This window comes from Lepisosteus oculatus, chromosome 4, assembly GCF_040954835.1.
Source record: "Lepisosteus oculatus isolate fLepOcu1 chromosome 4, fLepOcu1.hap2, whole genome shotgun sequence".
Taxonomy (NCBI): domain Eukaryota; kingdom Metazoa; phylum Chordata; class Actinopteri; order Semionotiformes; family Lepisosteidae; genus Lepisosteus; species Lepisosteus oculatus.
Genome location: NC_090699.1, coordinates 29,066,285 through 29,092,819, shown reverse-complemented (window position 1 = coordinate 29,092,819; position 26,535 = coordinate 29,066,285). Strand labels below are relative to the sequence as shown.

General features: G+C 41.4%; 1 protein-coding gene across 1 annotated transcript in view; it reads left to right on the top strand.

The window, feature by feature from the left end:
* cdh23 (cadherin-related 23) overlaps positions 1-26,535 on the top strand; it is a 198,507-nt gene that overhangs the window by 111,581 nt on the left and 60,391 nt on the right. Inside the window, exons 14-24 of the mRNA XM_069189026.1 lie at positions 12,317-12,381; positions 12,637-12,874; positions 14,137-14,242; positions 14,860-14,987; positions 17,217-17,289; positions 17,569-17,685; positions 19,314-19,426; positions 20,379-20,486; positions 23,613-23,802; positions 24,078-24,223; positions 24,514-24,733. Of these exons, the coding sequence (XP_069045127.1) occupies positions 12,317-12,381; positions 12,637-12,874; positions 14,137-14,242; positions 14,860-14,987; positions 17,217-17,289; positions 17,569-17,685; positions 19,314-19,426; positions 20,379-20,486; positions 23,613-23,802; positions 24,078-24,223; positions 24,514-24,733 (1,504 nt within the window). The remainder of the gene's footprint in view (positions 1-12,316; positions 12,382-12,636; positions 12,875-14,136; positions 14,243-14,859; positions 14,988-17,216; positions 17,290-17,568; positions 17,686-19,313; positions 19,427-20,378; positions 20,487-23,612; positions 23,803-24,077; positions 24,224-24,513; positions 24,734-26,535) is intronic.

The window sequence follows — 26,535 nt, the reverse complement described above, 5'->3', positions numbered from 1 at the left end:
ATCGCAAAACTTAGTTAATTGACAGCTCCTTAAAAAAGTGTTAGTGTATATAAACATTTTGCTGATCAAATGCTGTCACATGCTTAGCGGCTTCTGTTTCTTAGCTGGTAGAAAAATGATTAGCGTGCTGCGAGCCTGCCTATCTCTAGACATTACCTTCTGTAATTCCCTTCCCTTCTGTAGGCCTCACAAAGCACACCCTGCCCCCCCTGTTTACTGACAACAGGTGACAAGAACATGTAAATCACTTTAACACTGTGGCCAGCTCCCTGTGCTGTGTACTTGTTATAAAAGACTGCTTGGGGAACTATAGCCCACGTGCGATTTAATCTAAACGTGTTCATCAGTTTAATTATTATATCTGGTCCTCTGCCAATCTGCATGGTGCAGCCCCCTCAGAACAAGACTTACGGAATTTGTGTACGGGGGGCTCATCACAGCACTTGCTCCCCTGCTTCTCTGTTTCAGCCCAGCCCCCAGACACAATCCATCTGTCATCTTACTTACAAATTCCAAAACTGATGTCTCTGGGAGGTTGACACTCCACCTAATAGAACTGAACTAAAATCCATGTTATACAAAACAACCTTGATTTGCTTTTTAAAGAAGGACAGGGTTGAAGTAAATACTTAAAGTTTAAACAGTTTAGCGACCAAGATCGATGCAACAACAATGACATTTTTAACATTGCTTAACCCACTGAATGAAAATTAAAGGATGAGAAAGAAGAAGGGATTTGATTTCTGTTGCATATAATGCTTACAGTCTGGTGTTTTTGTTAAGCGAAGATGTTATCTGCAGCATGTAGGCAGTCAGCCTCTAATTAAGACCAACAATTTTAACATATTAAAATAAATAGTTCAATAGATTAATTTTAGACTATGCAGCCCTTAGGATTACAGTTATCCATCTCTGGTTTAAAGGGTTTGAGTCCTAGGATATCTCTTACACAATTTTGGAATATTCCTTGAAATGCAAAGGGGACTTTTTATTTCAGTTTAATTGAAATGATGTTTTGTGTTGGCTGCAATGTTCCAATATTTATAAATACTGTATGCTATGTTAAACGATGAACTGATTGGAATCACTTTCTAATATACATCTGTAAATCAGTAAATCAATACATTTCTAATATTTACTGACCTAACACAGAGATGTGCTACAGATCCTCCTCACAGCTCACAGGTGGGTTGACTGCTTTGTCTGGGGCACTTGTGTAGGGGCCTGAGCTGTGTCATATCTATAAGGTTTGCAGATGAGTAAGTGTGGACAGGTGTGGAGATCCATTCCATACTATCCTATGAAAGCTTGGTGTGAGGTTCATTCTAACAGCTTGAACTCTAACAGCTTGCTCTAATGCCTCTCCCTGTATTTACCCTGTGAAACTTGTTTTATTGACCCTGGGAGACAAACTGAATTCCCGTGATTCACTAGGGTAGATGACTGAGGATGGCCATTTGACTACTGGAGTTGTTCAGCTTTCTCTGAGCTACATTTTTCTAGCAGTTTTATTTCATTAGGATTGGCTAAGCCTTTGGAGAAGCTGTCTTCTCCTTCTCCTTCTCCTTCTCTGTATTGATTCCAAGTCCCGGTGTGCTAAGAGGGAAATCAATGGCACTTTGTGTGTGTCCCAGAGAGAGAAAAGAAGAGAGAGAGGCAGCCAGCTAGAGCGAGCAGTGTTAATGGAGCAGTTCCTCACTCCCTGTTGGCTCGTTCTTTGTCTACGTTTGTCCCCCTTGGCCAGCTGGCTGAGCCAGCCTTTTAACACACCAACAGCTCACTTTGCAACTCAGAATGGAAGTGGGTTGATCATAGGAGGAAATGAACAAGCACTAGAGTTACTACACTTTGTCATCCACCTACACAGTACCTCGCGGCATCACACTCACACACTCTATTGTACACAACCTGACTTACAGGGCTAGACCTTCTAGCCTGATCTTGATAAATTTCAGAGAGCTGGTCCTGGATAGTACTGAGAAGGGAGGCCTCTAAGGAAAACAAATTTTCTGTAAGTGGTGCTGGTGGACTAGAAGTGCTCTTCTATCTGGAGAAGAACTTCCAATACCAATCCATTAGTAAAGTGACAAGGATACTGTGCGTAGGAGGTTCATCTGAAGTAGAGGTTAAACAAAGGTCCAGACAAAAATCCCCTTTCACTTACTTCATAAGAGTAGGTGTATCGACACTGGTGATCTGGCTAAATTCCACTCTTGACTTTTCTACAATCCATTCTCCCTAATGGTCCTCCTTAATTCATTTGTAGAAGCAATTTCTCAATTCTGCACCCGATCTGCTGTGCAGTGGGGCTGCTGGTGAATAATGGCTGCCTCATCTCACCCAGGTGGGTGCTGTTCTTCAGATGTGGAATCCTATATGTAAAGTGCGTTGAATGATCTGTAGTGAAAGGCACTGTATAAATGTAAGGAATTAGTATTACAATGCCATGTAATCCAGGTATGGAATTATCTGGGATTGTGGTTAGTATATGTATCAACTTTTAGGTTCTTCACAGACAAAAGTTCAATTGTGAAAGCACATGCCAACATTTGCATGGAGCTATGCAAATAATCAACAAAGTATACAGCTCTCTTTTTCAGTCCCATGTACAGAATCATTGAGAAGAGAGAACTGCAAAGGTTAGTGACTGCAGCAAGCTGTCAGATTGCACAATTGGCCCAGCCGTCAATCATCTCGAAATATACATAAGGGATCTGGAGATAAATTGATAAGAAGAAGCCGGAACACCGGGCTGTTTGAAGAGCATTAAAGGCAAATAAATTAGTGATTGGAGCTCAATGAATTGGAATTGCCTTATATTGCTGGTCTGCCACTTTCATCTCATCTTTATCTGTTTCTTCATCTTTATCTGTTGCATTCATTGAGTGTGTCTAGGGTGTGACTGCATGTTAGTGTTGGGGAGAGAGAGAAGAGGAGAGTTCTTTGAGGATTATCTGTGCAGGATACAGTACAATATAAATATTTTATATAGCACTCTTATGCTATTAAAGCAAAATAGAACATATCATAAAGCACGCCCAGTATTTCACAAAACAACATTTAAAAAAAATTGAGCTGTTAGTTTACCCTTAATACACTTTATTTTCAGTATTGTTAATGTGCATCAGGAGGTTTTGCTCCAGACTGCTGTAACTCTGCCCAGAAACACTGGTACTGTACACAGTCTGCAGCTGCCAGGGGTATGAACAGGTCTTAACATGCAGAAACACACAAAAAGGAGTGGAAAAGAAAAGGTAGAAAAAAAGAGGGAAAAGGAGAGACATAGGATTAAAGCCCATAATAAGTTATCTGGAGGAAAACAGAAAGCAAGGTTGCAAGAGAAAATGGCAACTGCTTTTTGTATTATCAAAATATTGACTCGGAGAGGGAGGAAAGAGAGAATATCGGTTTTCTACTCCATTGAAATGGAGGCCTGATTAGTGGAACCTGCTATATAATCCTGTTATACCCAAGCAACGTACGTAGCAGTGTTACCCCATGTGGTAATGCTTGTGTGAGCCCCATGCACCTCCCTTCACTCTGCTGCGTCGACTCTGGAGTGGGGTGGGGAGAAAGACAGCAGTGTGTGAGTGGCCAGGGTCAGCACGCTGCCAGTTACAGAGTTTGACAATCCATAATTGGTTTCTTTTATGGCTTCTTGGAGAGGATCCGGCAGAAGCAATTTGGCGCCCATCAATTTAAATTCCATGTTTAAATAAAAGCTGAAGTGCCTCCGAGGCTTCTGCTGCTATCTGCTTTGTCTTCAGCTGTGTTAATAGTGTGCACCATAAGGGCTGCTTCACACATATTTGTCAGTAGAGATATAAATAGGAAACGAAGCAGGAAGACATGTGGTCTGGCATTTCATATTGTACCACTCATGGCTGATGTGTTTGTTTCATGTTCATGTTTTACTTCTCTGGTAAAAATTAAAAACTATAGTAACTTACCGTCATATACATATTGGGACAATAGCATCATCATACACAAATATACTAAGCAAATGCACAAAAGTAAAACCACTGTCAATATTAAAGAGCATAACACAGTTTCATTCATGATGGACAGAATTTAACATACCAAAACACTTCATATGCTTCCTGATAATATATTGTACTCTACTGCTATAGTTTTTGCAAGTGTGTTACCCAACTGCAATATTTTTGTGAGTAAATTTAACACTGTCTTTCTTCAGTATAATAGCAGTGCTGTGCAAGGGCAGAGACAGTGGCTATCATTATATAGAGATGAAAAGGGGTGCAGTATTATACAGTAAAAGTGATGCCCGGAAAGGAATGGGCCAGATTAGATGGTACACTTGTGCAACTATATGTTGTTGATTAATATTGAACATCCATCCATTCATTTTCTAACTGCTTCATCCAGCAGCTAGCCAGAGCCTATCCTAGCAAGTAACAGACATAAGGAAGGATATACCCTGGATGTGCTGTCAGTCCATGGCGGAGTACACACAGACCCAAACACATACAGTACACACTCACTCCTGGGCCAGTAAAGTCTTTGGATCAGTATGTCTTTGGACAGGGGTAGAAAACCAGAGGAAACCCACACAAACATGGGGAGAACATGCAAACTCCACACAGATAGCACCACAGGTCAGGAGTTGAATCCAGAACCCCTGCGCCATGAGGCAGCATTGCAAACCACTGTGCCCCTATGTCACTGATGTGGAGCAGCTTCACTAACATTATGGTTAGGCTTTAACAATGATCAATTATTCAAGTTCAAAACAAATATTAATGCTGTGGTCTATAAGATGTTGTGCATGTGGTATTCATTTATATACTGTATCATTAAGATTTTTATAATTTAATACTTAAAATTCTGCCGCTTGCAGTATTAAGTCTGTTGAATACAACCAAATTACATACACTGGAAAATATTGTAGCAGTTTTACCTGAAGAGAAGCTTTTAGCAATGTCTTCCTTATCCGCCTAAGATACAGCAATTCCAAGATTCTTCTTATTATTCTTATTTAGTTTCCTCAAGTTTAAAGAAAATGCAGTTGTTTTCTTTATTTTCCTTGAGCTGAAAGGGAACTGATTTCCTCCTGTCTGGAACGGATGAGTGCGGCCTGTTGACGAAGCCCAGGCAGGACAGATGGCTATCTGAGCTCCGTCATTGCAAAGTGTCAGGTCTGCGCCGAGCTGCTGAGCTCCACGCTTCCGCTATCCCGCTCATCGCTGGGTTTATGGAACCGTCAATCATCGGGGCTCGTGCAACAGTCCCAAAATTGGGGGAGCGGAGATTGGCAGTATCTGCACAGTGACATTGAGAGAGGCAGTGAGGGGAATGGGAATGTGCTGGATTAGGATTCGTTCACTGGCCACACTTTATTTCTTAGCATCAACTATTTCTATTTAGGAATAACTTTTATTTAGCGATTCATGAGCATCCACCTTTTAGGGCAGGTGTGCGAGACATGCAGCTTTTTCAAACCACCCCAAGGGCTGCCTGTTGAATTGCTGTAGCACGAGTCTTGGCTAGATACAGTATGCCATTTATTAAGAAATTCATAACAAGAATGCAGACAATTAAATGATGCTTTAGATAAAAATAATTAAGTCCAAATGTTGAGCATAAAAAGCTAGTCTAGCATCTCCTTATTGCTGTTTTTGTGTCAGGTTCTGTGATTATTTTCCTTGACTGGGCATTTAATCATATGCTGATAATTAGGTGTTACAGTAAACAAAGGCATTTTAAATTTGATTTTTTTTATTCCACAATTTATGAGCTTTTTTGCCAGAGATATCTTGAGGAATCTACATGGTGGCAACGGGTTTTTGGTATTTGTTTAATGGCTTGGCTGGTGTGGAGCTGCAGATTCCAGACCAGCTGGCCTGAGGAGGACCAGCCTGTTGTGTGTGCATCACTAGGCAGGTGACAGTCAGACCTGGGTAGCGCTAAGGCACTAAAAGCAGCAGGTACATAAAGTGGCACTGCCACGCTCTCAGCAGACTGGTCATTCCCTCCCTAATGGAGCAGAACTCAATTTTTCCAACAGAAATAAAGAAGGACTCAAGTTAGCACATTATTTCTGGCCAGTGAGCAAGAAAATAAGAGCATTAAGGCAAGATAGAAACAAGAGGGGGTCAGTTGGACCATCGTTCTCGTTCGGTTGCTAGTAGTAGTTACTGATCCAAGAATCAATTTTGTGAGTTTGAGTGTGTGTTCATGTGCGTGTGTCCCTGTCTATGCTGCTCTGCAAATATCTTAAACACCTTATACTCAGTAAGGAGGTACAGTGTGAGTGCGTTATGAACATCAAAAATTTACTCAAAGCCTCTGCTAGTGTTTTCTTCTACTGTTTCGTCTTTGACTGTTATTAGCGGAGTACAATGGTGGGTGAGAAGAAACCAGGCAATCTTTCACCCAACATTGATCAGATTAACATATAGTATGCACCAACAGGGCTAATTCCCAAGCGGCTTGAAAATCTCCTTTAACAGTGCAAGATACAGGTATAAAACTGCTCATCTATGTATTACTATATAAAATAAGCTATCGGAAATTCCCCTCCTCCCTTTAGTCTGCAGAGCCGATTGGCTGTCTTATGTACAGTAGTTGCAAAATGTAAATTACATGGTGCACAATTTGTCAGTTTGGTTTTTCTGTGTTCCACAATAAAATATTTATGACCATTTTGAATGTTCCTACTAAGTAGATGTGAATTGACATTATTTAATAAGGAGTACTGAATGTAACTTAAACAGAAGATGCAGTCTTTGCTGCTTGATGCTGCTGATGAGCTGAATTATATACTGTATTTGGAGTACTTTTTGAAAATAGCTTGGAGTCAAGAGATATTTGCCAGGGAGATGCTGACTGCTGTTATTTACCACATCAAAACCTTTCTGATGAACTTTTGCAGTTTAGATTCTGTACAGGATGAGCCCCATAAAAATGCAATCATGATTGCTGTTGATTATTAGGACAATGTAGTCTACAATCAGCTTCTCCAAATGTTTCAATGCCCTCAGCATGTTTTTGACAGTACCAAAAAAATTGCTCATTTGCAAAATTTACCAGGATACAAATAAGGTAAGGTCTGCAGTGTACTAGTGATTGAATGTTTTGTTAATTGAATCAGCAAACAGATTTAACAATATCAAACAGGACAACTCTGACCTCAAAATGCAAGAGAAATTGAAGTGGAGACCAGTTTATGCAGTCATGGGCAAAATTAGTAATAATATGTTAAACACATCTTGGGTCCCATTAGTTTTCTGTTAAAAGTTTAACATTCAAAGATGATTAGCTTAAAACTTGTTGTTAAAGTGCAGTAGAACAGAGAGCTCTATGACCCCAGCAGATTTATATACAATTGTTATCACACAGTGAGCAGATGAAGAAAGCCATGTCTCGCTGACAGCCTGATGAATCCAATAGCTTGTCAACAGCTGACGGAGATCACTAAAGCTGGGCAGAGAGTGGTAGCAGACAGGACTGATCCATGAAAGTAGGTGAGCGCACATATCAGGGCTGATCCAGGCAAGATGGCTGAATAGACAGTGAGCAGACAGGCAGAGAGGGTTCAAGAGAGATGGAAAATGGAGATGCTGAGAGCACTACCCAGGTCAGAAGGTAGCTCAATGACAGAGTAATGGAGCAGTGGAAGATCAGGATTTAAATATCCCGGGCTTGATGGAATTAGCACCCATTAACTGGAGGCAGATGGTTGGGACAATCAGCCGAGCGAGTCTGGAGAGTCCTCGTGCAAATGAGCCCGGTTTCAGAGGAGACTGAGGAATGTGAGTCCTGGATTGCCTGGGCAAAATAACAATGACATAACAAGTAAAATATGGGCTGAAATGTCATTTTGTCTGCTGTGAATGCTGCATTAGGACTGAGTTTCATGAACAGAATATCTTGATGACAACAGAATAATGGAATTAAAATATAATATAATTACTTAAACAGTATGTTGTTTTGTTTTTCAATATGTTATTTGGTCCTCTGGTTTCTTAGTATTCTTGCTATATTGTTGACAAGAAAGACAGAAATGGTGAAGAAGTTCAAGATGGAGCTTGAGTTATTTGCACAATTGGCGGCAGATCAGAATACACTTTGGAGACACAACCACATTAGATCACCACCTGCACAATAAACATGACATGACTGGAATGCATTGTGTTGGAAGCTAGGTCTCAAAAATGGATGGTAAGCAAATGAGAACCTATTTTGTCTATTTTAAATTGTGAAACAAAGAGATGTCTTCCAGTCTAAAGGATAAATAAAAAGAAAACCAGTATTTTCTCCAAATACAACATTCCTTGCATATCTCCTAGAGTTTGAAAATTATCTGCACAGATTATGGTTTCCTGAAGGAGAAGACTTTCTTGCAAAGCAGTTACTTCTCCAATCTACTGTTCCCTCATAATTTTGTCCATTTGTTTCTCTTTTCCTTTGTTAAAGATTATATTGACTTAATCATTTAACTGAGAAGTGGTTCAGTCTAAGCTAAATACTAGTACCTCTGTTTGATCACTTGGATCTTTGCATGAAATTAGATGTTCAGATAAAGCAACATATTTCACAAATATTCAGTGCCCAATTTATCTTCCATTTTGAATTAGGTGTTTTTGATGGAAAACATTTAATTGCCCCCAATATACAATACTATTTTAAGTATTTTTGTTTTTAAAAGTGCCGTAGTAAAAAGTACATGGCTCTCAATGAAGATATTACAGTGCAGTACACGGCCATCTGTAACACTTTTGTTTCAAGATCTTAACATCAATGGTACACACTCTATAATGGTTAAGATGCAGATTCAAAACAGCCTGGTCATTATAGTGTCCTGCTTACTGTTGATGCAGTATGTACAGCTGACCTAAAACTACTCAAATGTCTTTTTGCTGGATTATGTTACCCATCTAATTATTTCTGGCATTGACCTGCAGTAGGCAGTTTCTTTACAACTACTGTGACAACTACTAATATGTGTCATCATATAGTAAACCATTGCTCAGGTTCATGGTTTACTTTGTTCAGATTAAGTGTTCAGAAAGAATAAAGTGATATATTTGTAGTTTACCTTAAACTGAATACACATCCTAAGTATTTTCAGCTAGCATTTTTGGAATGTTCCTAAGATCGGTAGATAACAAGCAGGATTTGGGCTCTCCAACACCCCAAACCAGGCCACCAGAAATTACTTTAGGTCCATCTTGACAAGTCCAGTGAAGAAGTACCTAATTTGACATCTCTCAGTCTGCAGTTCTAAAAGTTATATCAGTACTTGGAGCCCAGATATGCAGTAGGCCACCTGTCATAAATCCCCTGTAAGGGTCAGAGTTATCCACCAATAAAGATCTGCACGTGATGACATCACAAACTCTCTCCACAGCAGTTTTTAATGTTCTCTGACACCCTGGCCCAATGACAGCTGACTAACAATATTAGTGTAACCACAGCCATCTAAAATGCATTTGGACAAACTCAGCTTCAGGTAATTGCCAGAAAAACATTTGTAAACCAGAATTCTGCCCAAGACTTCCCTGCAGAAAGAAAAGTCATATGACAAACGTCCAATAGCAACTTCCCCTGATCAATGAAATAATACAGTTGGAGGTTTGTTGACACCACTGAATATCAACATATTATCAACTCAACAGCTACAAAATATGAGAGTGAGCGGGCTTTCTACATCGAAGTTACACTGGTGGTCACAACCACACTCTCAGACTGCATGCATGTTCCATTGAATAAGCTGTCTTCAGTGCAAGGCTAAACATGAAACCCTCCTCTCCTCCTCGTTCTCCTGCATTAACAGGACATTGTTTGGCCAAGAGCCAACAGACTCTGACTGGACATGCTACAGTATGTCATGGACATGGACAACCACATTCAGCTATTCCTCTCCCTGTGGGACTTTTAAGAAATCTCATCAGGACTGCATCTGGCCAAGCTTTCTAATGTGGATTAGTATATATTCCACGTTCAAAATATAAAACTAGAGAGCTAATCTGTTATTCCAAACAAGTATGCATTTTATATAGATTATAAAGAGTATTTGGGAATGCTAATGTGTTTGTAAGAGTATTATAGACAGTGTCTTTTTAACCCTGTGGTATTAGTATCTTTTGTAATTCCGGAGCAATCGATCAGCTATTTGTATCACAGTTGATTCAAATATATAAATACTTTTGTATGTCTTTGTCATAATCTGTGACAGGAAAATTCCTAGAAAGTTAAAGTGCAAAATGTACAAGACTGTGATTAGACCTGTACTACTATATGGAGCTGAATGCTTGGCGCTTGGAAAGAGGGAAGAGAACTTGTTGAGAAGAACTGAAATGAGGATGTTGAGATGGATTCTGCAGATTTCAATGAAGGATAAGATCAGAAATGAAGAAATCCGTAGACGATGTAGGGTGGTGGATGTGGTTGAGAAGATGAGAGAGGCGAGGTTACGGTGGTATGGACATATCATGAGGAGGGACGTTGAGGAAGTAACAAAGAGGGTAATGGAATTTGAGGTGGAAGGTAACAGAAGAAGAGGCAGGCCTAGAAAGAGATGGATAGATTGTGTGAGAAAAGATATGGAGGTATGTGAAGTGAGTGAGGAAGATGTGCTCGACAGAGACAAGTGGAGAAGAGCAACCAAAGCAGCTGACCCCAGGACAGTCTGGGACTAAGACTGTGAAAAAGAAGAAGAAGATGTCTTTGTCAATTTCAGATTGTTTCAGTAAATTGAACCCATCGAATCACTACAGTGTGTTACAAGTGTATATTATGCATTAGTATGGTATTGCATACATAAGATAGTGTATTTAAGCAAATGTTATCTTTCTGCCCCTGTATTGATCAGAATCTTCTAAAATGTCAGCACAGCAGCTCAAAGTAAGCAAAACATGAGCAGCCAATATGAAGTGCTGTAGTAGCTAATAAATGTAAATGTGATTAGAAAATAGTTAATCTGATTTAAATGTATCAGATCCTTAAACAATAAAAAAATATCAGACCCCATTGACTGACTGTCAGATATTCCTTGTCTTTGACATCATTAGTGTCTCTTTACACATCCACAATGCTAAAAGGTTACTTTTTTGTACTAAGAAATTCAGATCCCTTAGGAATAAATTACAAAAAAAAATGCCCAGGGTGACAATAAATCAGCATAGAATTATAAAGAAAGAAAAACTCGAATTAAAAAGTTTGGAACAGTTAAAATGTCTAAGACTTTTGCACAGTATGTATCTGTGTTTATACAATAAAACAAAACAATAAATGTGCAGCTTAAAAGCTTTCCAGGAGAAGTCACTGGCTCCTGTAGTATTGCAAACAGTTGTTTGCACAACCTTCCCTCTAATGTTAAAGCTCCAGCATAGTAGAGACAGCTCCTGGAGAGTCTGGCAGCACTAGGATCAACAGCCCCCAGCAGCGATGCTGTGCTTTCCCACAGTGACGGAGAAGCTTCTCCTGTCCCTGGCTGACACACATCAGACATCACCCCCCTTTACTGCTTACAGGAGAAAAGAGGTGATTTGCTGTGAGAAAGCATCTTCAGACATGCTAGGAAGCAATAAAATGGTATGAGCGACATTTAAATGCTACAAATGAGTAGTGGAACTCATAACATTCGCTGGGTGTTTAAAGCCTTACAATTTAATAATAGCGTTCTTTTCCACAGCAGGAGGCAGAGATGTACCTGCAAGTATTCCTAATCACCTTTCTTAGGCAGAGCATGGTCTTTCTGACAGCGAGTGTGTGCAAAATAATAGGCCTTTTCCGCCTTCCTCATACTCTTCTGCTTTGTCTTTCTTTCTTCTTAAATTTAAAATTCAAGGAGCTTTATTGGCATGACTGATGAATTATAGTGTTGCTAAAGCAATTTGCAAAACCTTTAGAAACAATGTTCTTTTTATCGCTCTGTCTTAACTCCTGCTTTTCCAGATTCTCTGGCTCTTTCTGTCCCCTCCTTCTCATGCTCCTCTAAATGATCACCAGATACGTTTTTACTGCAGAACATGTTGATTGCTTTGTTAAAATATCAGAAATAAATGTCACTTCAGAGATCAACTGGTGAATGAAAAGCTTCAGTTAGTACTGTTGTGTGTTGATGCTGTATTCTGGGATACTCAAGGTGCTGATCTGTGCTTCACACCAAAACACAGCTGTGGCAGTGAATAGTTTTAGAGACCTGTAGGAATCAGAGGAAACAGTAAATTCCATGAATTGTCAGTAAATGTGTGATTAGAAAATTAGTTTTTGTAGGACTTATATATATATTGAAATTTAGGTATGAAGTAACTGTAGTAACACTTCCCTCCTTTGTCTGTCTTACCTGCAGGCCACGGACAATGACTTTGGGACCTTTGGATCAGTGCGGTATTTCTTCAGCGATGAGCCTGACCAGTAAGTGTCAGCCAGGGAGCTGGGTCACTACTCATCCTTCCTCTGTCAGAGAGAGGAGGAGAGATGAGAGAGGCAGAAAGAAACAATCAAACAAAGACTGAGCTGTTGTGTCAGTGCAGGAGCTGTGTAAGCTGTGATGTATATATAATTGCTGTTTTGTCTCTGCAATTGATGTGTTACCCATGTGGTTGCTGTGTTGGCAGCACAGTAGCTGTTTTGCTAGCCCAGTGAACATCTAGCCGGGGCTCTCTGCAGGTTCACCGTGGACCAGGACACAGGCTGGGTGACGCTGAGCGGCCGACTGGATTTCGAGCTGACAAGACGCTACACACTCACAGTCATCGCTCGGGATGGGGGAGGCGAGGAGACCACAGGGCGTGTGCGCATCAACGTCCTGGATGTCAATGACAACGCGCCCATCTTCCAGAAGGAGGCATACCTGGGTTCTCTGAGGGAAAATGAGCCAGCAGTGCAGCAGGTGGCCCGAATTAGGGTGAGACTCACGGCCAACTATTCTGATTTGAAAAACCATTTGTAAGTGCACAAATATTTGTAAACTAAAAGGTGCTGTATGTTCCTGGAGAAGTTCGGGGTCCCAGGGTTCTGTCACAAAGGGCTGTGCCTGAGCAGGACAGGTGGACTTCAGTAATGGGCTCCAATCTTTCTTTTTCTACTGAACAGCAGATTACATAGGATAACATTATCCACCTCAACAAATTAATTTTTTAACCATTTTTATAAAGGTTAAAAATAAATATAAATAAGAGTAATTAATGGCTCCATGTTTATATTGATTACAGCTTTCCCAAAAAAAGCAATTACGGCCCTGGATTCAGTGTCCTTTACAGTGGGCTGAATGGTTCACTTGCTTTATTTCATTAAGCAAAGGTAACCTTAAACGGCCACATTATTAATATCAGCTGTGTGAGTAATATCAGGCAGCCCTGGAATTGTGCTGTCAGCACATTACACTGAAGCGTAGCACTTCATAAAGAAAAAAATAAGAGGAAAGAAAAGTCTTTTATCCCTCTCCTCCCCCTTTCCTCCTGAGCTTCTGTTCTCTTTCCTTCCCTCTTCCCCTCTGTTCCCCTGGCTCTCACACTCCCTCCCCATGGCCTGGTATTTAGCAGCCCGAGTGCCTGGAGGAAGAGAGGATTTAATGAAACATCTGCTGAATGGCGACAGAGGAGCCCTTGGCGAGGAGAAAGACAGAGAGAGAGGCACACAGGAGAGGTGCGCTCAGAGCAGCATCTTTTCTCTCTCTTTCTCTCTCTCTCTTCCTGTCTGCCTCTGTTTGTCTTTGTCACTCCCTCCCTTACTCTCTCTTGTTCAAAAAGCCACATTGGTGCAAAGAGCTGCTGCAGTCAACATAAGTGCTTTCATATTGTTGTTTTATTCATTTGTTAATGAAGGATAACATAAAAACTTAAGAATGTATCACCCACTTTTTTGGATGGTTTGGAGAAATCCCTGAGGGGGCCTGCTTCAGACCTAAAACAGTTTGATGTTTTGGGATGACAAGAACAGCTAAAAATGTATTTTAATTGTTTGAGTTGGCTGAGCTCATCTCTTTCTTCCCTTACATTTTAACCCTCTCCCTCTGTTTTTCCTCTCCCTCTGCTTCTCCCCTTCTTGCCCTTCAATGCACTCTGGTCTCTCTCTCTCTGCATTTCTTTCCCTTCCTTCCTCCCAATACGATATTATTCCATACTTCTTTCCCCCTTCTACCTCAATCTCTTCCTCTCCCACTTTCAGGCAACAGATGAGGACTCTCCCCCCAATAACGTCATCAGTTACTCCATCATCTCAGCCTCTGCGTTTCCAAACTACTTTGACATCTCCATCATTGAGGGGTATGGAGGTAAGATTCTATCCCCACAGCCCCACTTCTTTCCAGCTGGGCAGCTGGCTAGCGCTACTCAGTTTGTACTTGTTGATCCAAGCTGTAAAGTTACTTGATTATCCAGGAACATTGCTTCCTGTTTGAACTCTTAAGTCAAGTCATATGTACTTTAGAGAGATGAACAAACTTTGTTCAAAGTACAAAAATCCTGTATGTTTGAATATGTTGGTGAACCCTGGCCCTGGCCTCCAACTTATTACAATTTTTAAGAAGGACTCTTAATTGAACTTATTCATGTGTGACTTGAGAAAAATGGAAATCACACATTCCACAAGTACTTGTTTCCAAGTATAAATCTTTGTAAGGGGACAGCATTAGCATTAAGCTAATACAGACTTACGTGAATGACCCTCTTAAACACCTCAGCAAGCAACAGCGACCCTTCTAGTATGCCTCCTCAGAATGAGACCCAGAGTACACTCATAGATAATCAAGATATTACTTTTTTATTTCACGGAGACTTCCAGCATAGCTTGAATTTTTACTTAAAACACAATAACCACACACCTTGCTTGCTGCTGTCCTGTAACTGACCTCTGTCTGGCCTGCATACTTGTCTGTGTGTATCTTCTCAGTGATCAGCGTGACTCGGCCGCTGGACTACGAACTGGTCCCTGGGGGCTTCATCTACCTCATGGTCATGGCAAAGGATGCTGGGGCACCCCCCCTCAACAGTACTGTCCCTGTCACCATTGAGCTGTTTGTGAGTATCCTGTTCTTGGCCAAGGCATGCATCCCAATAAATAATACCTTCCTGATGAGCTCTAAAAGACTGCTGGAGAGAATAGCCAATATTCTTCTATTTATCAGCTCTCAGGATATTGCCAAATAAATTCAGGTTATTTTCTAGAATTAAAAAAAATTATAAGAAAGCAAGACATACTTATCTGTCACAATTCTCTGGCTTTAAGATCATAATTTAGTGTTACACTTCTGCTGAAGACTGAACAGTATATACAATTAGCACCTTTCTAATGCATAACCTATCAAACCAGCAGGGGTCAGCACCTAGAGTGTGCCGATCGACCTAGAGGTAGTTCTTTCTACCTCCACTCACTTCAAATTGTACTCTGCGTCGCATGATTATACAGCACATGGACACATTTTGCTTAAAGAAGTTTAAAACAAAAGTTCAGGAGGAGAATAAATCCTAATCTCATCCACTTCCACCTATCTCCATATAAATCACATGGGTTTTTTTTCCTACACGGTTGTGTGTTTCGTTTTTGCATTTCGCCTTTGCTCTTGCTAGAGACAGACCCTACTGCCCAGTGTTCCTTGGCACACCCTTTTCTTCCACCAGCTCCAAGGAACCCAAACTCCACCTCTTCCACCGGACTCAGCCAACATGTTAAGCACACGCACCTTGTTCCCCAATTAAGGATTCTGCTTTGGTGTTGTTGGGTTTTTATTCATGCACCTTCCTCGCCAGCACTCAAACTCTGTTCTCCAGAGCAGCGTGTCCCAAAGTTTTCTCTTTCTTTGATCAATTTGGAAATGCTACTAAAGCTTCCTTTAAACCCTTCAGTTCCCTTATGTGTTCAAGCTCCTAAGTGTAGCCTTAATCATATTCTTTCTTTAGTTTTTGTAACTTAAGAATTCCACATTGGCATTATGAGATGTCTTTCATTTTTTGGTGATTCCAACAGCCTTCTAACAGAGCTTTAGCCAGGGGATTTACCCTAATAAGCCTCACTATTCAAATCTTGTCTCTTCTCCCTCTGGTTAAGATTTGACCAAACTCCTGAATATCAAATAGTGATGTATGAAAAAGAGAATGTTTGGCTATACCACCCAAACTGTTGTAAAAGAGCTGTAACTCTCTTTAGTGGAGAGTGTGATTCTTGATGTCAAATTATATTTTATCGACATTTTGTTTAGTAGAATTTGAGGCAGAATTTGTGATAATGTAATTAAATTTTATTGAAAACTGTTAATTGAAGTCATGTTCTGTGCTTGGATGAGCAGTACACTAAAGGTGAACAGGCATAGGAACAAAATGCATGCAGTTGAGGGGTTAACAAAATGAACTATGCCCAATTAAAACACCCCCCCCACACACACACTCACAAACAGCTACAACATGCTAGTATGCTGAACAAATCCTCACACAGCAACAGACACATGCACACTCAAGTGCTCTAACAGTCCTAACTCATATATGTACACAGGCACGCCTTCAGATCTCCCCCCTGTCTTGACAATTACAAATGGTGTTAACGAGACGCTCTGCTGCATCACCCCTCCCCAAGCATGCTGCCTGCTCTACAAATTACATTAATTTACAGTGCTGAACACAGCATCATTAATGCAGAAGGGGCACTGATTCGCCAAACTCAGCAGGGATTCACATTTATAAATTCAATGTTGTTTTTTCCTGCACTTCTCATTAATTTATTTTTTCAGTTTCATACAGTACCATAATGTATCGCAACTAGATCTAAAAACAGCCTCCACATGTCAGGAGTTTCCATGAAATAACTTCCATGTGCCAACACTTTCCATGAACCAGACTCTGTGTGCCAGGTTTTGGAATGCACATCATGAAGCTTGGAAATATGGACTTTGAAACAGAAAAGTTCTTCAATATCACCTCAAACCAGTTTCATGTTCTGATTGTGCTGTAACTTGGGACTGCACTGGGCTCTTGTGTAACATTTTTATTAGATTATTCTGAGACTTCTGTGGATTAAATGAGTACAGGTCTCAGTAACGAGAAGTGTTCAGTTGTGGAAATCTTCCCTAAACTGTGTTAAGAAACCCTTACAGGACAAGTGCTACAAGTACATCATTGCCTGTCATTATGTGAGCAGTACAACCCCTCCAGATACTGTGCATTCTAACAAGATGCCATGTCCAGGCATGCCCAGTGTACTGCAGGCTGTCAGACAGTCAATGTTCCTTCCTAACAGCTCTATCTGTTTACCCCCAGGATGAGAATGACAACCCACCCACCTTCAGCCAGCCTTCCTACATCATCACTGTGCCCGAGAATATCATTGCAGGTACACTAAATACTGGACAGTGTGAAAGCTTTTACCTGTTATGTGGATGGTGCACAGTGTGAATGATGGATATTTTGGGATGCTGCTCCTTCTCTCTTTTCCTCCTTCTCTCTCCCTCTTTAACAGCTTACTTGCTTTCTTCAAGCTCTCTGAGGCACTTTCTAATTCATATTTCAATATAACATTCTGTCTTTGTTTGCCAGAGCTTCTCCTCAGCTTCCCCTCGTGTCGTATTGCATCCCTGACTGCCTCTTCTCTTTCCCCCTCTTCCTCTCCCAGGGGCAACAGTGCTGTTCGTCAATGCCACAGACAAAGATGCATCACGAGAGTTTGGCCAGGCCTCCCTCATCTACTCCCTGGAGGGATCTTCACAGTTCCGCCTCAACACACGTTCCGGTATGAGCTGAAAAGGCGTGTCAGAGATGGGGAAAGATAACTGGAGAGGTTTTTAGGCTGTGGAAGGATAGGACTGGAGAGGGATGTTATGGGTAGGGATGGAGAAGGTGAGAGCTGTGTCAGATGTGGAGGGAAGTACTGGAGAGGGGTGTTATGGGTAGGGATAGAGGAGAGAGCTGTGTCAGATGTGGAGGGACGGGACTAGAGAGGGGTGTCGGGGGTAGGCGTTAAGAGGGATGGGATAAAGGTTTGGAGAGATGTGTCAGAATAATGCTTGGAGAGGGGGTAAGGATTGAGGGTTGAACAGGGGAGTCAGAGGTGGGGGGTAGGGCTGGAGAAGTATATCACAGCAGGGTTGGAGAGGTGTGTCAGATGGGGAAGGAGGTCTAGAGAAGTGTGTCAGTTTAACACTTGCAAAAGAACTAGAGAGGGGTGTCAGGAGTGGGGAAGAAAAGCACAGATGAGTATTGAGCAGGAGAAAAGAGGGCAGAAGAGGTTGTCAGGGCAGGAGTGTTTAGGTAAAAACATTAGGAGTGAAAAGAGGATGCCGTAGAACCTGGGAGGAGAATGGAAGGATAGGAATTCTTGAAGTTAGTGTTGTTTTAACAGCCTCAGAAAACATGTTAACATAACATTTAGTAACTGAGTCACTCAGAGCCCAGCTGCAAGAAAACATAGAAAACACTGTGTCTGTCTTCAGAACTGCACAGATTATGTGCTCCTGTGAGGCAGCCGGGAGTGTGGAGTGCACTGTGTGGTGAGTGTGTCAAGGCCATGAGTTGTGTGTCAGAGTGAGTGGCAGGCTGGGGGCAGAGAGGTGTCACCCTAATCCCACATCATGCCCTCTGTGTCTCAGCACCTCTAATAATAGCCCAGCGCCCACGTCTACCCTTGTCCTCACTTGCCTCATCTCCCTTCGTCTCACCACAGGTCATGCAAAGCAAATGTGAAGTGCCAGGGACGTTAATTAGCACCCCGTCGGTTTGGAATTAATGTTGCAGTAGAGCATAGGGAGCAGTGGGGCTGAAACGCAATCCTGTATTTAACACTCTGCTAATAATAATAATAACCTGCTCCAGTCTCTTTGCGGGTGGGGGAGTGGTGCAGGGAAGCTCAGAGCTTTCCTGTCCTGCCTGAGTCATGGACAGAAAAATAGAGGGTCAGAGTGCAGGTAAGAAGGGAGCTTTTATTCTCTTGTTTTCGGCGATGGGATACATAAAATACTAATTGCTTAATTATTCTTTTTCATTGCAAACCCAATTCAATTTTGAAATCATGAAATGTCTTAAACTCTGCAGAAATTACACAAAATGAAGCATGTTGGCGCAGTCCACCAGTAAGCTGATCCTCAGGATTATGTATCATTTGATATGTCATTTGATATGTCGTGAGCTCCACAGGAGCCAGCAGGAGAGTTAGTGCCAATTGGAGGAGTGATGCATGTTTTCACCGATACAACTACAAATCCTGTTGTGCCCAATCCCAATCCTAACATGACCCAGGCTCGAGCAAGCAACCTCTGTTCCACAGAATTGTCTCTACACCTTAAGCAAACACCTCTACTGGCTGAGCAAATTGGGAATCCCATGAGACATGGATTTTTCATCATTTTTATGTATGAATTGCAGGGGAGATCACAACCACTGCCCTTTTGGACCGAGAGATGAAATCAGAGTACATCCTTATCGTTCGAGCTGTTGATGGGGGTGTGGGCCCAACTCAGAAAACCGGGATTGCCACGGTAACAACAACCTGTTTTTTACAGTACTAGCTAAAGTTCTGATCATTCACTGCCATGAGAGGACAGGTATGCCATGGGATGCTATAGCACGCAGAGGGTGGCACTGGTCTGAAGTGTCTCCACCTCTGTGGCATGACTGCCACTGCTCCCTTCCTGTACTATGAATGAATACATAAGGTTTTTCTTTGTCTGCTATGCCAGACTTTTGAATACACAATCACATACTGTACATATGTAATAAAATATGACAGGAAATGTATATATTGTATATATGTACTATACCAAACCAAAGGAAATCAGTTTATTTAATGTACTTGTACATGGGACATCTGGAGGGTTATTGGTAATCCAGATCATTAAGACCCTTTATGCTTTTAAAAAATAAATAAGCTTTTTTTAATTAGATGCCTTGTCCCCACTGAAGAGTCCCTTTGAGAATCCTTTACTAGGGGCATGAGTGAAGACAGCAAATTCTAAAGGATAGCACAGTAATTTAATGTGTAATATGGTCTCAGCTGTCCATATTCACATGTACAGCACGCCAATACAAAGGTATTTGTATTAAATTGTGCTCAATGAGTTATTCAAGTCTTACAATAAGTAAGATACTGTATCATTGCAAGTCAGTATATACTAGCAGTATAAAAGATGCTCCTGACTGATGACTGAAAATATAGTTATCTATACAAATGTTGTGGGGCCTTGAGGGTTGACTTATCTCATCTAATAATTAGTCTGATTAAGTAAATGAGTGCTGGACTTGTAATTCTCCCGCACAAACATGATGCCTTGACAGATAGACATTGCATACGTGTCTCAACATAAGCGGGGTAGGAAAGTGTCATGGGAAGACTGAAGAATCGCACGGGCAAGATTAAGTGTGGGTGGCATCGCTATGCATGTGGTATACCCTCAGAGAGCGGTGTTGTGCTGAGTGCCTCTCCACCTTCAGGTCAATATCACTCTGCTGGACATCAACGACAACGCCCCCGTGTGGACAGGTGAGCCATATGAGGTCAACGTGGTGGAGATGAGCCCTGCAGGCACGGATGTCATCACGGTGAGGAAAACAATCCCTTGCTGCTGCACGAAGCTTGGCCCTTGTGTGAACACTGCTATCTGAAGTTTTGGTCATGTTGATGATCGATTGCACCTGAGTTGTGTGCTGTGGTAGACGATGGTGAATAAAATGGAGCCCAGTGCAATCTTTTTGTAAACTATGATGCCTACTGGGAAGCAATGGAAAAACAATGTCAATGTTTAAAGTCAACCACAGTAAAACATCAAATGTAAGAATCTACTGTCTAAAATTTTCACAAGGGAAGGCTTTGCTCTAGTAGTTCAGAGACAGCAGTGAAAGGTTGCTGTCCTTTTCCCATAATTATATAGCTCACTTGAGAAATTATAATACTTTTAAAGTTTGGCTGTAGCATGAGACAATCTTGCTATGGAAAATTGGTCTGCTTTTCAAATAAGCATAAGGGGAAAGCCAGGTGGAGTTAATTGGAAAAGTGAGAGCATGTTTTGTACAGAAGTTACTTTGCTTTTGCTTTTGCTCTTTCCAAAAGCTTTGGAAAAAATCATGTTAACATGACCTAAAATAGCTGAACCCTGAGTCAGACTCTATGACTATCACTCCATGAAAAGGGATCTTCTGATCCCTCCAGTAGACTGGCAAAAGAGATAACCTTCCCTGCATTACTGATACACAGCCCCACTAATTAATTCTTGATTATTCATTCATTTATTACTAAGCACTAAACATAATTAACTCCAATTAGGGATTAAAATGTAGCTGCAAGCTAAATACATGTTTAAATACCAGTATGAAAAACGTGTGTAGCAGCAGTGTGGAGTGTCCAGGATAGCAGCACAGTTTACTGCTGAAAATCTGACTGTCTAGGCTAACATTCTCATCTCTCACCTGCCTTTCTCTCTGGCATAATATTCCTGCAATATTCAGGGTGACCGTACTAGCTGTAGTACACCATTCTCAGTTATCATTGATGACACAAACAGTAAAACGTTTTGCAACCTGAGCAAAATTCCACATGACTAAAAACTCCACTTTCTGTTGATTTGTTTGATCTTCCTCAAAACTACAACTAAATGGAACTAATACTCATCCATTTTTTGAAAGCCTGTTTATCTAAAACCATTAGAGTGACCATTGGGAACAAATCTCTCCCTGCAGGACTCCCTTTAGAATTGCTCCTAGCTTCTCTGCACTGGAAGCGCATCTTTCTCACTGTATTTCTGTCTCTGTCTTTCCTGGCAGTCAGCTGTTCTCAGTGGTGACTCTGTGCCCTGAACTGACCCCATCTCCAGCCTGCCTCATTGCTGTGTGTTTGTATTTGCTCCCGTATTCAGACCCTACCTTCTTCTCTCTCATAGGTCTGAGTAGTCCAATACAGCCTTGACTGTTAGTAATTAAGCACCCAAAGAACTTTGATTCACGTTGTTCTACTAATGAGCAATTAAAACAGCTCGGGGTACAGACATTAATTTGAATCCAATTAATAATTAATCAACTCTTGGAACTGAGTTTTTAGCTTTTTTTGTTTAAAATTTACATTTGTGACTGAACAAATAAATGTGAAGTGCTCCCTTTGGGCTATTTGCCTGAATTGTTTCAACAAATTTTCTCTGAGAATGTGCTATGAGGTGGTGAAGAGCTGCCCTCTGCCTGCAGCAGGCCTTTTAACATAGGCCAGTACTTTCCTTTAAAAACCAGAAGATAGAAGACAAACCAGTTTTCTGTCAGTTACCGTATCATTAACAAAATAAAATAAATGTTATTGGGAAAATTGAAAATTAGCCTAAAATACGGTAATAGGTCATAATATGTAACATGTTATAATCATGTAATTCAAGAGCACACTTCTACCAAAGTGACACTAATATGTCAATGTTCTTGGAAAAAAATATGATGACAAATTTCATAAAGACACCACAGGAACATTAGTATCTTTTAAATTTGAAATACGGTCAATGAAAGCATCCCTGCATTCTAAAGTCTACTCTGCACAAATCTTAGGCATTTCTCTGATCGCTCAGCAATCTTATAAACTGAATGTGATAGCAGAGTTTTTTTGCAAGACAATAGCCTCAAAAGAAAATTAATTTGTTTGCCTTTGGTTTCATAGCAGTACAATTACACACCACGCTAGGACTTGGACGGTTGAGGTTGTGTACTTTTCTGAGAAACTCATTCGGCACTCTGCTTAAGACCTTCATCTGTTTTTAAGGTTTAGAGTTAAAGGGAAACTGCAAGACAATGTTTACATTTCTGGGTTATAATGAATCAGCAATTATGAGGGCATTTCAAATCACAATGAAACTGCAAAGTACACAATAACGTGTACAACCTCCAAAGTGTCTCTTCACAAAAGAGACAAATTTTCAATGTATGCAGAGGATCATATTGCTGGAATTGTCTGAGATTCAGAAAGAGACAACAAAACTTCCGTTGACTCAAAAGTGGCCTTATTACATTGTAAACATGCTTTAGACCAAGCAAAAAATGTAATCCCCGTTCTGAGAAATTGGAACCACAGTTCCCCTTTTAATTCCTGTAGGCAGGTAAATTTGAAAAGAAAGAGATTCCTGGGGTCCCAGGATCCTGGCACTTTATATTGGCTGCAGCCTCCCATGTTTGATCCCCAGTTGAATACATACAATTTTATTAACAGCTTCTGAATATGGTTACTTTATCTTCACAGCACTTTTTATCCAGTAAGTTATTCTGTTTTTTTCAGGCTTTCCTGCACAGATGCCCATCTCTAGCTTTCTGCTTCCATCCTCTGGCCAGTTCTAACCACTTGTGTCTGTTGGTTTTGAGATTTCTCCTTATCTTGGCGCAGTCACTGGCCAACTGCAGGAAATTCAACTGTAATGTGATGGACTCACCAGCAGAGTGCAGTTTTAGTTTTTAGTTTTGTCATGCTTCCAAATTAGATCCAAATTATTTTCCTCCTTCTCTTTCTCTCTTACTCTCCCATCATGTCTCTCTTGAACTGTCCCTCCCAATCTTTGTCTTCACCTCTCTATCCCTTATGCATCTTCCTTGCATCCCTGCATCTCTCTATCATCCCACTTCCCCATTTTTACCATCTTTCTCTGTCTTCTTCCTTCTCTCACTCTTTCTCCTCTTACCTGCCTACATTCACACTCACCCCATGCCCAGGTGCTGGCAGTAGACCCTGACAGGTCGGAGAATGGAAGTGTTGTGTACAGCATCAGCCCCCCCAACAGGTTCTACACCATCAACACCACAACAGGGAAGATCCGGACCAGCGGCGCTGTGCTGGACCGTGAGAGCACACAGCCTGGAGACACGCAGCTCATGAGGACCATCATTGTCTCTGCCACTGACCGTGAGTCCATCTGCACGTACAGCATGTCAGCAGCAGCAGTAACTGTACATCCATTTCTGTGTTCCAATAACAATTGTGTGTGCAAACTGCAAATTTAACTTATCTGCAGGATACCACAAGTTCTATTTTTTATATATATACCTTGGGACCATCCAGTCATGACCCAACTACTGTAGCAAGTGACTTCTCATAAAGTCTGATGGCAGTCTAAGCAAGAAGATCAGTCTCAGGGTGATGCAGGCAGTGGTTTAGCCATGTTATGCTGCCACTCACAGGTGGGACCCCACCTTTACGCTCCTCAGCCAGCACCACAGTGCTGGTCAACTTGCTGGACCTCAACGACAATGACCCCACCTTCCTGAACCTGCCATTCAATGCTGAGGTGCCAGAGGGGCTTCCTATCGGCTCATCTGTGTTTAAGGTGAGGAATGAAGTGTCATAAGCCTGATTATATGTGCCTCTTGTAATAAAGGTGTGAGAGCTATGCAGCTCTACCCTCTGACCTCTGTTCTCTTTTAACCTACAGTATGCCATCCCCCTCCCACACCCTCTCCCTTCTCTCCCCCATTTTCACTCTCTCCCCTTCCTCTCTTCCCCCTCTTTCTCTCCCCTTCTCTCTCTCTTCCTGCAACCCTTTCCCTTGTCGTCTTCCACTCCTTCCTCTCTGTTCCCTCCATTCCCTTCTCACTGCTACCTTGTCCCTCGATCCAGGTGTCGGTGGTAGACCCCGACGAGGGTGACAACGGTCAAGTCAGCCTCTCCATGCAGGTGGGGATGCCGCGCCTGGACTTTGTCATCAACAGTACATCAGGCGTGGTAGTCTCCACGGCAACGCTGGACCGTGAGCGCACAGCCCAGTACTTTCTGCGTGTGGTGGTGGCGGATGCAGGCCAGTTCCCCCGCAGCTCCACCAGCACTCTAACCATCACAGGTACGCAGGGTGGGGTGTGATCACTGCACAAAGACAGTGTAAGACAGTAAGGACAAAATGACACACTGAAGTGTTTCAAGCATTTCTTTCCAATTCTGTGACATCAGGAGAGTGATATAACTGTCACAGATGTCGGAAGGGCAAGCCAGGGAATGACAAGGAGAGCAGTAGAGACCCTATGCGTAGCGGCAAATGGGGCAACACGGAGGTTAGCCCAGGCTCAGGGGGTCAGACAATGTCGGTATAGAAACCTATGCCCTCAGGCCACAGACATGGGGCAACCTGGTAATAGGCCGGTCTCAGGACATCCGTACCCACAGTGCTGAGCCAGGAGCAGAGCAGACACAGGAAGTAAAAAGGCAACACAACAAGACACACTGGAAAGATATGAATAATCACAGGGATCTAGGAACAGGACAGAAGAGCAGCGCTATCTAGGTGTACAGGACGTGACAATAACAAGTATGAATGTGGTAACCTCTCTTGGGAATTTTTACAAGGATGCCCTTTTCCCTATGTGGTCCACATTGGTCTCTGTATTAAAGTTGAATCTATAAAACGTGCTTTTTTCCTGTATGTTTCCTCCCTATTTTACTTTGATTTTGCTTTACTTACAATGGTTTTACCTCTAGTGCCAGGTTTTGTGACACTTAACACTCATGAAGGTTGTGATACTACACTTAATAAGTGATCATCAGGTAAAGCAATTCTGTGATTTTAATCCAATGTAGCAACATGCAGTAAAAGTAGTGAACGATTATAAAATTGACATGAGAACATATAACGTTGTTTCAAATATATACCAAAACCAAGATAAAAGTGCAGCAAATTTCCTGGAGAAATCTTTCACCTAGAGGCGCCTGCTGGCTGGATATACAGTACCTATAAACATGGCACACCTAAGATGGAAGAGGCCATTAAACTGCAATCTACAGCTGTCCTGCAGTGCAAAACGTACAAAACAATGAGTGCACAAAGAAAAAAAAAATACACAAAAAAATACACAACAGTTCTCACTATACAAAGGTTCTCACAATGGACGTGGCATCTGTTGTAAGGTGAGAGGGCAGTGCTGTGTGAAGTGCATGAGACGTTTTTGTGAATTTTAGAAAACCTTAAAAAAACGGCACGACAGTAGAATGTTCTGTCTGTTTTGTGGAGGGCAGCTTGGTGAGAACCATTTGTTTTGCTCAAACTGAGGTCAAAGCAATATGCTATCAAGTGCCCCAGCCTTTCCAGAGCTATGTTTATATGACAAGCTCATACCTGTATATATGGCTTCTTATGTGAGTTTCACAATCTAGAACCTTTAGTATTTTAATTTAGAAATTTTAAAAAGGACTTTCTTACTACTTTTGAAATTATTTACTTATAAATATTTATATTATCCTTTAATATGGCTCAGATATGTTATGCTTTACCTCACATTGGTCTGTAGCCCCCACTCTAATGTTACAGCAGATGGTATGTGCATTGTGAGAACCTATTTCCATTTTTATTTGTGCACTCTTTTTTGTTTGTGTACTTATTTTTGTGTTTTGTAGATTTTTTGTTCAGTATGTTTTGCTTGTGTTTTGTCATTTTTTTTGTTTGTGCACTCATTTCTGTTTTTTTGTCTTGCACTTCTGTTGCAACCACAGACAACTGTAAGACATTTTCATTCTTTTTCATCTCTGCCACACACATCTGAACAAGAGCTATTAAGCCCTAATGTTCCAACATCACACAGATACATTGAAACCCACTGCACAGTTTTTTTAACCATCCTGAAGACCAGAGTAACTCTTATAATTTTATCTGTG